Below are 13,105 nucleotides of genomic sequence, written 5' to 3'. Positions count from 1 at the left end.
CATAGAATCATAGAATTGTAGAGTTGGAAGGGGCCATACAGGCCATTTAGTCCAACCCCCTGCTCAACGCAGGATTAGCCCAAAGCATCCTAAAGCATCCGAGAAAAGTGTGTATCCAACCTTTGCTTGAAGACTGCCAGTGAGGGGGAGCTCACCACCTCCTTAGGCAGCCTATTCCACTGCTGAACTACTCTGACTGTGAAAAAATTTTTCCTGATATTTAGCCTATATTGTTGTAGTTTAAACTCATTACGGCATGTCCTTTCCTCTGCAGCCAATGGGAACAGCATCCTGCCCTCCTCCAAGTGACAACCTTTCAAATACTTAAAGAGCGCTATCATGTCCCCCCTCAACCTCCTTTTCTCCAGACTGAACATTCCCAAGTCCCTCAACCTATCTTCATAGGGCTTGGTCCCTTGGCCCCAGATCATCCTCGTCGCTCTCCTCTGTACCCTTTCAATTTTATCTACGCCCTTCTTGAAGTGAGGCCTCCAGAACTGTACACAGTACTCCTGGTGTGGTCTGACCAGTGCTGTATACAATGGGACTATGACATCTTGTGATTTTGATGTGATGCCCCTGTTGATACAGCCCAAAATGGCATTTGCCTTTTTTTACCACTGCATCTCACTGCCTGCTCATATTTAGCTTACAGTCCACAAGTACCCCAAGGTCTCGTTCACACGCAGTGTTACCTAGAAGTGTATCCCCCGTCCAATAGGCATGCTTCTAATTTTTCTGACTCAGATGCAGAACTTTACACTTATCTTTATTAAATTGCATCTTGTTCTCATTTGCCCATTTTTTCATTGTTTTCAGATCTCGTTGAACTCTGTCTCTATCTTCTGGAGTATTTGCCACTCCTCCCAATTTGGTGTCATCTGCAAACCTGATCAGTAGTCCCTCCACCCCCTCATCTATATCATTAATAAATATGTTAAAAAGTACCAGACCAAGCACCTAGCCCTGAGGTACCCCGCTATTCACCTCCCTCCAGTCTGATGAAACACAATTGACAACAACTCAATTGCGGTTCTCTAACCAGTTCCCTATCCACCTATCTGAAAATCCAGATTGCAGTCCTTCAATTTATCCATCAGAACATCATGGGAAACCTTATCAAAAGCTTTACTAAAATCCAAGGAAATGACCTCAACCGAATTTCCACGATCCAGCAAACCTGTCACTTGGTCAAAAACGGAAACCAGGTTGGTCTGACAGGACTTGTTGGAGACAAATCCATGCTGACTTCCTTGGATCATCAATTTGTCCTCCAGATGTTTGCAGATCGCTCCCTTTAATATCTACTCCATCATCTTCCCCACAACAGAGGTCAGACTCACTGGTCTGTAGTTTCCCGGGTCATCCTTCCTCCCTTTTTTGAAGATCGGAATAACGTTTGCTCTCTTCCAGTCCTCCGAGACATCTCCAGTCCTTAAAGAGGTCCCAAAGATGATGGACAAGGGTTGTGCAAGTTCTCCGGAAAGTTCTTTGAGCACTCTCGGGTGCATTTCATCTGGCCCAGGGGATTTGAACTCATCCAGTGCAGCTAAATGCCTCTCGACAACCTCTCTGTCCATGTCAACCTGCCACCCAGACACTATCCCTTGGCTACTGCCATCTCTAGATTTGCCTAAACCCTTTGATCTGTGGGAAAAAACAGATGTAAAATAGGCGCTGAGCCTTTCTGCTTTTTCTGTATCCTCCGTTAGAGTTTGTCCATCCGCACCCAACAGTGGGCCTATTGCCTCCTTTACTTTATGTTTGCTCCTCACATAACTGAAAAATCTTTTCTTGTTACAATGGGCTTCCCTGACCAATCTTAGCTCACTCTCACCTTTGGCCTTTCTGATGATTGATCTATAGTGCCTAGTAACCTGTAGGTACTCTTTAGAGCTCTGTCCTTCCCTCCATTTCCTGAACATTTTCCTTTTCTTTCTTAGTTCCTCTTGAAGTTCTCTGTTCATCCAAATAGGCTTCTTAGAGCTCCTGCAATATTTTCATCTTTCTGGGATAGTTATGGATTGAGCATGCAATAGCTCTTGTTTGAGTAGCGCCCACCCTTCACATGCTCCCTTCCCTTCCAGCATTCCAGCTAGGCAAGAAGATGCATAAAGATGTTAAATAAGGTTGGGAAGAGAATCATGCCTTGCAACACCCCACAGTGGAAGTAATATCCACTGACTTTTATGCTATCCCTCCCTGCAAGTGTGCATAATAAGCAATAAAACATAGAATTAAAATCAATAAATACCTTTAAACACAATAAAATCCAATACATGTGGGTATATGTGGAAATTAGATTAATGAACATACTGAATTACATTCACTTCATTTTATATACCTGTCGTTTCCTTCAGTGTGGAGGGCTATAATGCTCCATGGCAACTGAAGGAAAGCATGGGGGCAGTTAAACACTGGGGAAGAAGGAAAAAAAGGACCTGCCAGGCACAAAAGATCTTTATTGACTTATTGTCCTCTTAAGTCTCCTTTAGACAAATCTGAAAAATGTGTCAACTGAATTGTTGATCTGTATTCCTGCAGGGAAAAGGCCAGGCTGAATACTCTAAATTAGCAGGAACAAAATACCCTAGGGAGAGGCAGCTTTTATATCCAATAAATAAACTTGGAAGATATCAGTTGATGACAACTTCTCAGTTTTAGATGAATTATTTTTTTTATTTCAGGACAAGCATAGGTTTGATTGGTTCAGACAGCCATTTACCGTTAATTGTATGAGAAATGTTCAGACAGACTTTCAACATACCTGGTTTTAATGTTTTGATGGCCACAGGTGTGGTATTATTCCATAAGCCTTCCCAAACTTCACCAAACTGGCCAGAACCCAATCTTTTCAAGAGTTGCAGGGAACTACGGTCTATCTCCCACTGATCTGCAGTTTGGTATGACAAATCATAAGGAGCCGGAACTTCTGTCTGATGGGAATAAAACAACATCATACATAAATTCTGCAATCTTTGAGAAGGAAAAAAAAACTATGTCTGACAGAACATGCCATGGCAGCCATTCCTCACAGGTTGCCAACTGAGCTGGAGGAAAATGCCCTCTCTTTTAAACATAGGCTTAATGTGTGGAAATGGGCATTTGTCTACGTGTTTAGAATATTTCTATGCTGCGTCAGAGCCCTGTTCCTCTATGATAGGATCTTTGAAACACCTCAGCAATTTTAGATGAGATATATTTAACTGCAATGGCCATTAAACTTTAAATTACTCCTTTTGGTACAGCCTTGTTCTTTGAACAGGGAAGAGAACAACCGTGGGCTGAATTTGCTCTGTGAACTATGGACACTTGTGTCCTTATTTTGTGTCCTTATTTTGATTATCTATAGTCTACAGCAGTGACATGCCTTGTTGTGGTGTAAGCCCTAAAAAAATCCAGAAGTCCACAGTACATTTTCCCCCTCATGCAAACATTATCCCATTTTCTGAGGTCAAAGGATGTTACAGGGAATAGCATGGGCTTCTCACATTATGGGGGAAAGTACCTCTGCCACAGTACCCATGCTGCTGAGATAAGGTAAGGTCTTAGATGAACACTCAATACACAAACTTATAGAGTCAATGCTGATAAAGCAAAAAATGCTTTCCCTAGAAAACAGTGGTAGTTGTCAGAGTAATGAGTGTAGAAAGCCTAGTTTACTAATCAACCATGTTTAATCAGTCCATTAAAATAGTTCTTCTATTTGTACAAAATCCCGAGTGCTCTTCAGGTTATGTGATTTTTTTCTCACAAATGTAATTAAAAATAGTAATGCATGCTAACAAACTTGTATACATTCTGTAGGAAGTACAACTTTTTCATATACAGATGTATGCCCTTTGTACCATTGTGTGCTGCATTCCCACCCCCTATCTTTGTCTCTTCAGCTCTGCATTGCAAGGAATGAGTTAATAGTTTTCACACTACATATATTTGATAAAAATGGAATGCTTCACTGAATCTGAAGTGTAAGCGTATAAACATTCACTCTATTGCTTCTGAAATGACTGATTTTATTGGAAAGGGGGTGGAAATTGAGAAGCCAAGAAAAGAAAATCATGTGACAATTTGTTTATTAAATTGCATTTTAAATCTCTTTTAGAATCTGAAACATTATTTTAAAATATCCTAGATTAGGAAAACAACACTGCTAGGTGCCTTTTTAAAAATATATATTGTACTGAAGAAATTGATCTCCCCCCCCCCCTTTGGTCAGTTTGTATAGACAGCTAGAGTTATGAGCCTGATGATTTCATCTCAATATACATTTATACTGTGACTTCATAAATCATGAGTTGGCATGCTTTTTTCATGCAGCCACACAATTATTTGTCCAAAATGGCATGACATTTTTTACTGATATGGCTCCTCTGAGAATGAAATGGCACAGTTATGTACTATTTCCTAAAATAATTATGTTGGCCAGTAGGAGGGTTAAGTACTTATCACCTCAATAACCAAAAGGTTCCCTATAGTTCGAAAGAAAAAGTCTTTGTGTAAGCGCTACCTTTACACATGGCTTCCCAAGCCGTACACACAGTCCATCACTGTTCTCACTGTAGTGTCTGACAAAAGCAGTCAAAGTTGGGAATGTTTTCCTTCTGGTCACGAAAAAGCCTCCATTGTCCAACTGTTTGATTCGGTAGTGCTTCACTGTCGTGCCATCAAACACTAGGCATCAATGAAAGAGAATGTATTGGAAGGTTGCCATTGTATGTACACAACTAACACATAAAAAGAGACCTTACAACAAACTGCCTGCTATCTAGACTTTTTTCACAAGATGTCAGGCCTGGAATCTGGACTCTTAAACAAGCAGTTCACACCCAGGTTGAGTCCAGTTGATGCCCCAGTGGCTTAAACAATCATGAACATAAGAACAACCCAGCTGGATCAAACCAGCGGTCCATCTAGTCTGGCATTCTGTTACTCACAGTGGCCAACAAGTTGCCATGAAGGGTCAACAGACAGGACCCTGAAATCAAGTCCTTTTCCTGCTGTTGTCTCTTAGCACTAGGCTTAACTTCAAGCTACAGCAACAGACAACAGGGCCCCGGACAGTTTGCACCTGTGTGAAGATCTAACCCCAGCTTTGCCACCCACAACAGTGTTCCTCCACTGGTAGCTGCAGACTGCCCTCTGCACATGCAGCTTTTGATAAAAAGAAAGGAAGGGCCAGATTTACCATAGGATGGCAAAGCAGTTTTTAGTTTTTGTGCATACAAGTATGCAGCACTCCTGGGATATAACATAATTTTAAATTACCTTCCTGGATTAAAATAATACTATATATCTATTCCAGCACTCTTTCGCAACTGTGGCCAGCCAGATATCTTAGGCAAGCATGGATTTTTATTTATTTTTATACTTGTATGCTGCCCTTCCTGATGGCTCAGGGCAGTTCACATCTAAATACAATATTAAGAAAGATAAATTAAAATATCACATACTAAACATTTGAATTAAATCTATTTAAATTTGAAATTTAAATCAATTTAAAACAGTTTAAAAGCCAATCTTCTTCCAAAGATTGAAATTCACTGAGGGGAGGAGGTTAATCAGTTCTTAAAGAATTGGGTTCATTTGGTGGATTTTAGGCAGGGATGCCAACATTCCTAGATGCAATTTCTGGCCTCAACCATGGGCTGGGCAAAACAGCTATCTTTCAGGTCCTACAGGTCAGGTCAAGGCCTTGCAGGGTCTGATCTCATTTGGCAGAATGTTCCACCAGGCCAGGCATGATGTTTGTCTCCACCATATGACAGTCAGACCGTTTATGCACTGGGAACTTCAGTGCCCCAGCTCCCATGCAAGAGCACAAATTGGGGGCAAATGAAGCACACTGGGCCAAATGCTCCCCCATGTGGGTGCAGGAAGAGGTCGGGCAACCTGTAATGACTTATACTCCAGCCTGCAGCCCAGCATGAAACCTCCAGTGCATAAACAGTCTCAGTGGTATATCATGCCTTGCGATCTTAGCTAACTAATAGCCTTGAAAAAGCTCACCTGCTGGCATATTTTTGTTAAAAATATAATTATGACCTCAATCACTGTATCCCCTTGAATTCGCAATATCCATAAAGATTTCGTGCATTTCTTGCATACATACCCAGCTGTGCTTGAATAAAATTGTTCACATATTCATATAGACACTAATTCCATAGGACACTAATCTATATCTTGCATATGTAATGCACCCTGGGTAGAAATTTCTTTTAAAAATCATTCAAAAGAAACTGACAATTACTACATTATTTCCAAAAAGAATAGCTGATACAGCCAACCTATGTGAAGCTCATGTTGACTAGGAATGTGCAAAGCTTCTTAAACTCTGGTTTTCATGTCAAAAGCTATGTTTATTTCCATTATATTCCATATCACATAAGTTAATTTTCATGTCTTCATTGGTTTTAAAAAAAACATACCCCTGAGTTCACTCTGAGCTTCATTTTGGCTTCTTGGCTCAGGACAGGGTCTTTCCAACCCCTCCAGAGAGAGATCCAGTCTTTGTCGGGCCAACTGAGCATGGCTATGCTAGTAGCTCTTCTGACTCTGCCAGCATGGTGCTGCTGTCCTAACTTTAGCTGCTGAATGCTAAAAGTGCACCATAAGCTGGCCCATGCCAAACCTTCTTAGTTCCTCAGTACAATAAGGATGCTGCTGAGATACAGGGGTGCTATGAAAGCCAGACTCAGCAGCTAAATAGCAAGCAGCATGCAGGTCCACAGAGAATAGTGCTATCTATTCTACTACTGAAGCTACTTTCACTTTCTGTTCAAAGGAGGCAGTGGAGACACAGAAATACCTTCACAGTGGTACCTGGTAGCTTGCTGACAAGCAATGACTGGAGGAACCAAGAATGGTGTTAGGGATTCTGGGCCCAGTGCAAATATCATAAAGGAATGCCAGAATCCCTGACCTGAGTATGTCATAACATTTCAACATAAGTACAATTTGCCAGGTACCCCCAGATTGGAACTTTTGTTGAAATTACAATTTTGGAAAGCCCAAGGTACATAAGATGGGACTGTAGCTCACTAGCAAACCACAGGTTTGTCGTATTGGTAGCCAGGGCATAGTCTGCACTTTCTTTATTCCATTGTCAATCCTGTTGAATTCAGATCGCTTTGAACTCGGGTCTTCCCCCCCCCCATTGAAACAGGAAAGTCTTCTGCACGTGGTTAGGATAGTTCAGGGGGGGGGGAGCCAAGCCTCTTTCTTTCTTTTCTTGAAGGGGGGGGGGGAGAGGAGCCAGGCAGGGAGCCTCTTTCTTTTCTTGGAGGGGTGGGGGAGAAGATCGAAAAAAGCAGAGGAGGGAGGAAAAATCCAGGATGGACAGAAGTTGAATGAAATTAGGGGCTTCTCCTTTAAGGCAAGCTTGTCACATGACCAGGTGTGGCCTATCAGAGGTTCTCTACCACGGAGCTTGGTTTCCCAATCCGGATTTTAAAATATATTGAGCATTAAAAGCACTCCAAGATATCGCACAATAAAGGTAGGGTCACTCCAGATCAATCCTTCTTGCTGCAGAAAGAAAATTTAAATCGCCCAAAATCCAAATGGAAATCGCATTCTGTGTAGAGGGCAGGGACTGAATCGATCTGGGGTTGGAATAAAAGATCCGTGCAGTTTACACCCAGCAGTTCAGGAGACCTTTGCCTGAAATGTTTGTTTGCTTACTCATTTGCTTCATTTATCCCAGTAGGGGCTTAAAGTGGCTTACGACACTTTGTATCAGATATTTAGCCAAGGAAATTAGGATATAGTGTATTGATGGAGAAAATATCTGCATATAGAAAGTTCTGAGCCAGAAACAGATTTGTACAAGCTAGGAGTCTGGTCTTCCTTCATTACTTTTAGGAATAGAAATAAAAATAAAGAATTAGTCAAAAAAGAGATATCGAACCTTGTTTAGTTCATTCTGATGTTGTATTATATGTTGTGTATTATGTATTGTCATGTACTATGAGGAAAGAAATGGATTGGAATTTTTTAAAAGTCCAGTGGTGCCTGCAGACTGAAAAAAAGTTGGGGATCCCACAGGCCCATTATGCACGGCTGCCGAAACGGCGATTTCGGGTCACGTGGAAAACGCGGAGGGGGAAGACGCGACGCATACCGGTTATGCACGGGGTGGGGCGCGACGGCGGCAAAACCCAGAGTAACCGATTATGCACGCGCCAATCCGGGCGCCGCTTCTGGTTGCGCCCCGCTCACCCGGAAGCTGCGCTTTCTTCCGCGTTTCACTGACGCGGCTTTTTCGGCTGCATGCACCGAAGCTGCAGCCGGTTGCAGCCGGCTCCGTGCGTTATCCGTGATTTTAGTCGCCGCCATTCCACCCCGAATGTGCGCTAAAACCCCCATGCATAATGGGTCTAAATTAAGCCACTTAATGGACTTTTACTCAGGACTACTTTCAAATAATGAAGCAACCATCATTGTTGCTTTATGGTGAGACTGAAACCAAAGGGAGATGCAAATATTGCCAATAAAGATGCATTTTATTCATCTTGGGAGGTTAGCTCATCCTGTACCAAAGAACTCTGAAATGGAATAATGCAAAAGTTGTTGTTTCAATAAAATAGAGTATATAGAAAATAAGATCTCCTTTTTTTTTTTAAAGCCCTTAGCTCATCCCTTGCCAATAGAAGTTTGCCTGTATGCCTCTGAGGGATATTTATGCATGGTTTCCACATTCATGGATATATTTAGTAAGCAAAGAACAATGAAAACTGTCAGAAGCAGCTGCTGCTTTCAACTTGCATTTATGCACTCCTAGGGAAGGTGCAATTATAAGGGTTTTTTTTCCAAATTAATGAACACTGAATAAATTAAATAAAAATGAGGGAGACAGGAAGAAAAGAGTGATACCTGAAAGGGAGAATTCGCCTTTTTTACTTTCGCTTTCCCTGATAAGATATCCTCCTGCCAGGCTTCCAGTATATACCAGTTGTTTCTCTGCATCTGCTCGTTTCATAGCACCGAAAAACCACCTAAAATAGAAAGTAGCAGGACATCTTAATTAGTGTATCTTTAATCACTTCTATTACTAAATGAATGACAAAGCAGTGGAACAAACTGAATGACATTGATTGCCACTAACTGTTGTTATATAAGCATCAAATCTTATTCACCCCAATTGGGACCACCATTATTAAATTTACAAAAAGGTTTTATGATTCAAAGAAGTATCTACCTTTATTACAGGATGCACTGTTATTATTAGCTATAACAGACATTTCAAAAAGGTGGAAAATATATTGACAAATATAATACAATGTATCCCACGAGTTCAAGGCAGTTTCCTCCAATATCCCTGCTACTTTTGTCAAGGGATATGCAATTGAGTAAAGCAGTGGTTCTCAACCTTGGGGTCACGACCCCATTTGGGGTTGCTTGGCCCGTTCCCCAGGGTTGCCAGGCTGCCCACTGCAGTGGCAGGCTGGGGAGGGTGCTGGCAGTGGGTGGTGGCGGGCAAAGGTGGGTGGAGGAGGAGGCCAGCGGAAGCAGGCAGAGGCGGCAGAGCCATGGCAATGGATGCCTCCATGCTGCCTCGATAGTTGTGCACATGCGTATGCATGTGCACGCACACACCATGCATACCCGCATGCTGCCATCACCACTGCACCAGCCACCGGTGAAGTTGGGGTCGCGGTGAAGAAAAGGTTGAAAACCACTGGAGTAAAGAATATAAAGGTCTAGAAGAAAGACAGAATGGCCAATTATGTTAGCAAGAACAAAAACAACCATTATTTTTCTTCCATCAATTAATGTTTGAAGTTGAATTGTTTTTCATGTCTGCTTACAAACATGACAACAAAGTAACAGCACCATTTTGTAAAGTTTTTGTTGTACTAGATATACTTCTGACAGCTGAAGCTGAAACCCCAACAGAGCACTAAAGATGGAGGAGGAGGAGGAGGAGGAGTTGGAGTTAGTTCTTATATGCCACTTTTCTCTACCCAAAGGAGTCTCAAAGTGGCTTACCTTTCCTCTCCCCACAGCAGTCACCCTGTGAGGTGGGTGAGGCTGAGACAGCCCTAATATTACTGCTCTGTCAGAACAGCTCTATTAGTGGTGTGGCGAGCCCAAGGTCACCCAGCTGGCTGCATGTGGGAAAGCGGGGAATCAAACCCGGCTTGCCAGATTAGAAGCTGCCGCTTTTAGCCACTACACGAAGCTAGCTGTCAGTGTCCTCCAATGCATTTGGATTTTTAGCATGCAGTGGTGCCACATTCTGCTTAAACCAGAATTCAGTGGAATAAGAAGAGAACTTCCTTAAACTTCTGGGTTGTGCAGGTGTTTAATGTTTACATCTTGCATGGGTTAACAGCAATGAAGCCATTATACAGGTTGACATGAAGTCACCTACCTATGAAAACAGCAGGAATTTTCAGTGGCACCACATACATGCTGAGTGAGAGCATACATAGCAAGACTTTTCTTTTTTCAAGTATGACTTGGTAAATCTAGAATCCAAAGCAAATTTTGCAAGGAGAATCAGAAATTCAGCAAAATTCAATACAGAAATCTGACCCCAGAACTGCGTGACACATCTCTAAATTTAGGCTAAGGTATCATCTTTCTGTTCAGGAGCCAACTTAGTTTAGTGGTTAAGAGTGATGTCAGCAGATTTTTGTGAGGGGGAAATATATCTGTACCATAAATAAAGCCACAAAGGGATGCTGAGAGGAGTTGTGAGGGCAGTTCTGCACATTGAAAAAAAACAGCGTTAAGCCAGTGAAATGGCGTAACACTAAAAAATAACGCATCTCTGGCCATTCCTCACCTTTTAGCTCTCTCGCTTTTATCTGCCACCTTCTCCCACTTCTTAGCACTCCACATGCCTGCTTGAAATGGCAGAAGAGAACAATGTGCTTTACACATGACTGGCCAGGCAGCCAATCACCTTTCTCCATGTTTTAAAGCAGTGGTTCTCAACCTTCCTAATGCTGCGACCCTTTAATACAGTGCCTCATGTTGGGGTGACCCCCAACCATAAAATTATGCAAGTGTTCTTTCACAGAAATTAACCAAAACTGACCAATGGTGTGAAGATCCATTGTTCATGATTGTATATAAATTGTTTCTTTTCTGGGGTTCAGTTCTGTCTCACCATGCCAATCTTGCTCTTTTCCGCTGCTCCAAACAGACAAACACATCTCAATCTACCCCGGCCAAGCTGCTCACTATGCCGCGACTCCTGTGAAAGGGTCATTCGACCCCCAAAGAGGTCCCGACCCTCACGTTTACAACCACTGTTTTAAAGGACCCGTGATGGCAGCTAATTTTTTAAAGTAAAACTTCTCCATTGAAACACCTATGCATCTAATCACAGATGCATAGAGCTTTTTATAATGCCACCCCTTATGGAATCATGACCCTTGAATCTTTTACAAATTAATATTGTTCTCGATTTGGGGGGACTTTAGAGAGGCATGCTTTATGTTTTAACTGGGTGAGGGTGTTGCTTTGCCAGCACAATTTAATGCCTATTTGTTGCTCCAGGCAGTTTGCTTAAAAAAAAACATCCTGGAAGAAGGGAGAGGAAGGCAGGTGCGAGAGCGGGAATTGGAAGTGGAGACAGCACTACTTTGGTTCCACACATTTCCTTGGCATGTGGATTGCTGGTTGCTCTTCTCTAGCTTGCACTTTTCACATCTGTATCCATTCCAAAACTGCCGCTCTTACACTGTGAAGCTACGTGTCCATCCCCTACTGAGATAAGTGAATTCCATCCCCACGGTATAGGGGCCATTGCCAGTACACAATATCTGGGGGTTTTATACACAGACAACCAAAACCAATCACAAATTTTGACACTGTATTATCCACACATCTACAGGCAAAGTACACATGACTCAAATTCACTACTTCTCGCCATACTCGCCGCTCAAGCAGAGCTGACCACATTACAAAGATGGTAGCCATTGTCATGTTTTAACAGGGAGGTGTTGCTTTGCCAGCACAATTTAACGTCTATTTGTTGCTCCAGGCAGTTTGCTTAAAAAAAAAAAATCCTGGGAGAAGGGAGAGGAAAGCCGGTGCGAGAGCGGGAATTGTAAGTGGAGACAGCACTATTTTGGTTCCACACAATTCCTTGGCATGTGGCCTGCTGGTTGCTCTCCGCTAGCTTGTGCTTTTTAGTTTGAGGAATCCACTTTATGCGATTACCCAGCTAGCATTTTAAAATGGAGGATGTAGCTAGCGGTTTGCTGCTTGGACGCTAGATGTTGATGACATTATGTAAAATGCCAAAAATATGACATCTGCATAAGGTGAGCATTTCACTATATTTATTGGATGCAGAATGGCCCTGACTGGGACCCTGGTGAGTCACTCTCCCTGGAGCACCAATAAGGCATGGGATGCCCCACCCTAACTGCCTCCACCTCCCTGATTGGCCCTGGGGGAGGGCACTTGACTCTCCCAAAGGACCAATCAGGGATGCCTCGTCCCTGACAACCTCCTCTCTGCCTTCTAGCTGCATGAAGAGGGGGCAGTCAGGTAAGGTATCCTCTGGATTGAGCAGCCCGTCTGTGTCCTCACCAGGCCTATGGGGGACCCCCTGCCAGAGCTCACCGCCTCCCTGAGCAGCTTCACTATGGCCTTGCCAGGCCTTGGTGGACCTACTCAAATGGGGGGAGGGGGAGGCTAGAGCCCGTTGTATTTTTGGCATTTTATACTAGTCAAACATATATTTGTCTACCATCACCTTCCCACTGAGAGACATGGAAAGAAATTACACAGAAAGGAAAACAGAAGCTAATTCTCCAGATTATATTTTATTTACAAAATTCCAGTGGTACAATTGCTACATGTACCATGGAAACATCAGTCTTCTATCCTCAGGTAAACTTTGTACATGTGTGCCACTCTGCAAATGTAAACTTATTTACCCATCATGGCTTCCCAGAAAAATATCCTAGAAATCTGACAGTACAATCCTATGCAGAGTCACTAACATCTAAACCAATTGTTTTCAGTGGTACATAGAGCTTCATTTGAAACAAACTTCTTGTGGCCTTATCATATACTAGAAATTAAGCCCACTGTAGAGAAAATACAGTGGGTGCTACATAAATACAGCAGTGGGTGGTTT

At 42.6% G+C, this 13,105-nt stretch overlaps 1 protein-coding gene across 1 annotated transcript in view; it reads right to left on the bottom strand.

Annotated features, from left to right (window-relative positions):
• Nucleotides 1-13,105, bottom strand: part of FRK (fyn related Src family tyrosine kinase) — a 61,775-nt gene that overhangs the window by 25,386 nt on the left and 23,284 nt on the right. The window contains exons 3-5 of the mRNA XM_077301589.1: nucleotides 8,875-8,996; nucleotides 4,511-4,674; nucleotides 2,768-2,936 (exon numbers count right to left, since the gene is read on the bottom strand). Of these exons, the coding sequence (XP_077157704.1) occupies nucleotides 2,768-2,936; nucleotides 4,511-4,674; nucleotides 8,875-8,996 (455 nt within the window). The remainder of the gene's footprint in view (nucleotides 1-2,767; nucleotides 2,937-4,510; nucleotides 4,675-8,874; nucleotides 8,997-13,105) is intronic.

This window comes from Paroedura picta, chromosome 1 (genome assembly GCF_049243985.1).
Source record: "Paroedura picta isolate Pp20150507F chromosome 1, Ppicta_v3.0, whole genome shotgun sequence".
NCBI lineage: Eukaryota > Metazoa > Chordata > Lepidosauria > Squamata > Gekkonidae > Paroedura > Paroedura picta.
This window is presented reverse-complemented; position numbering and strand designations above follow the sequence as displayed.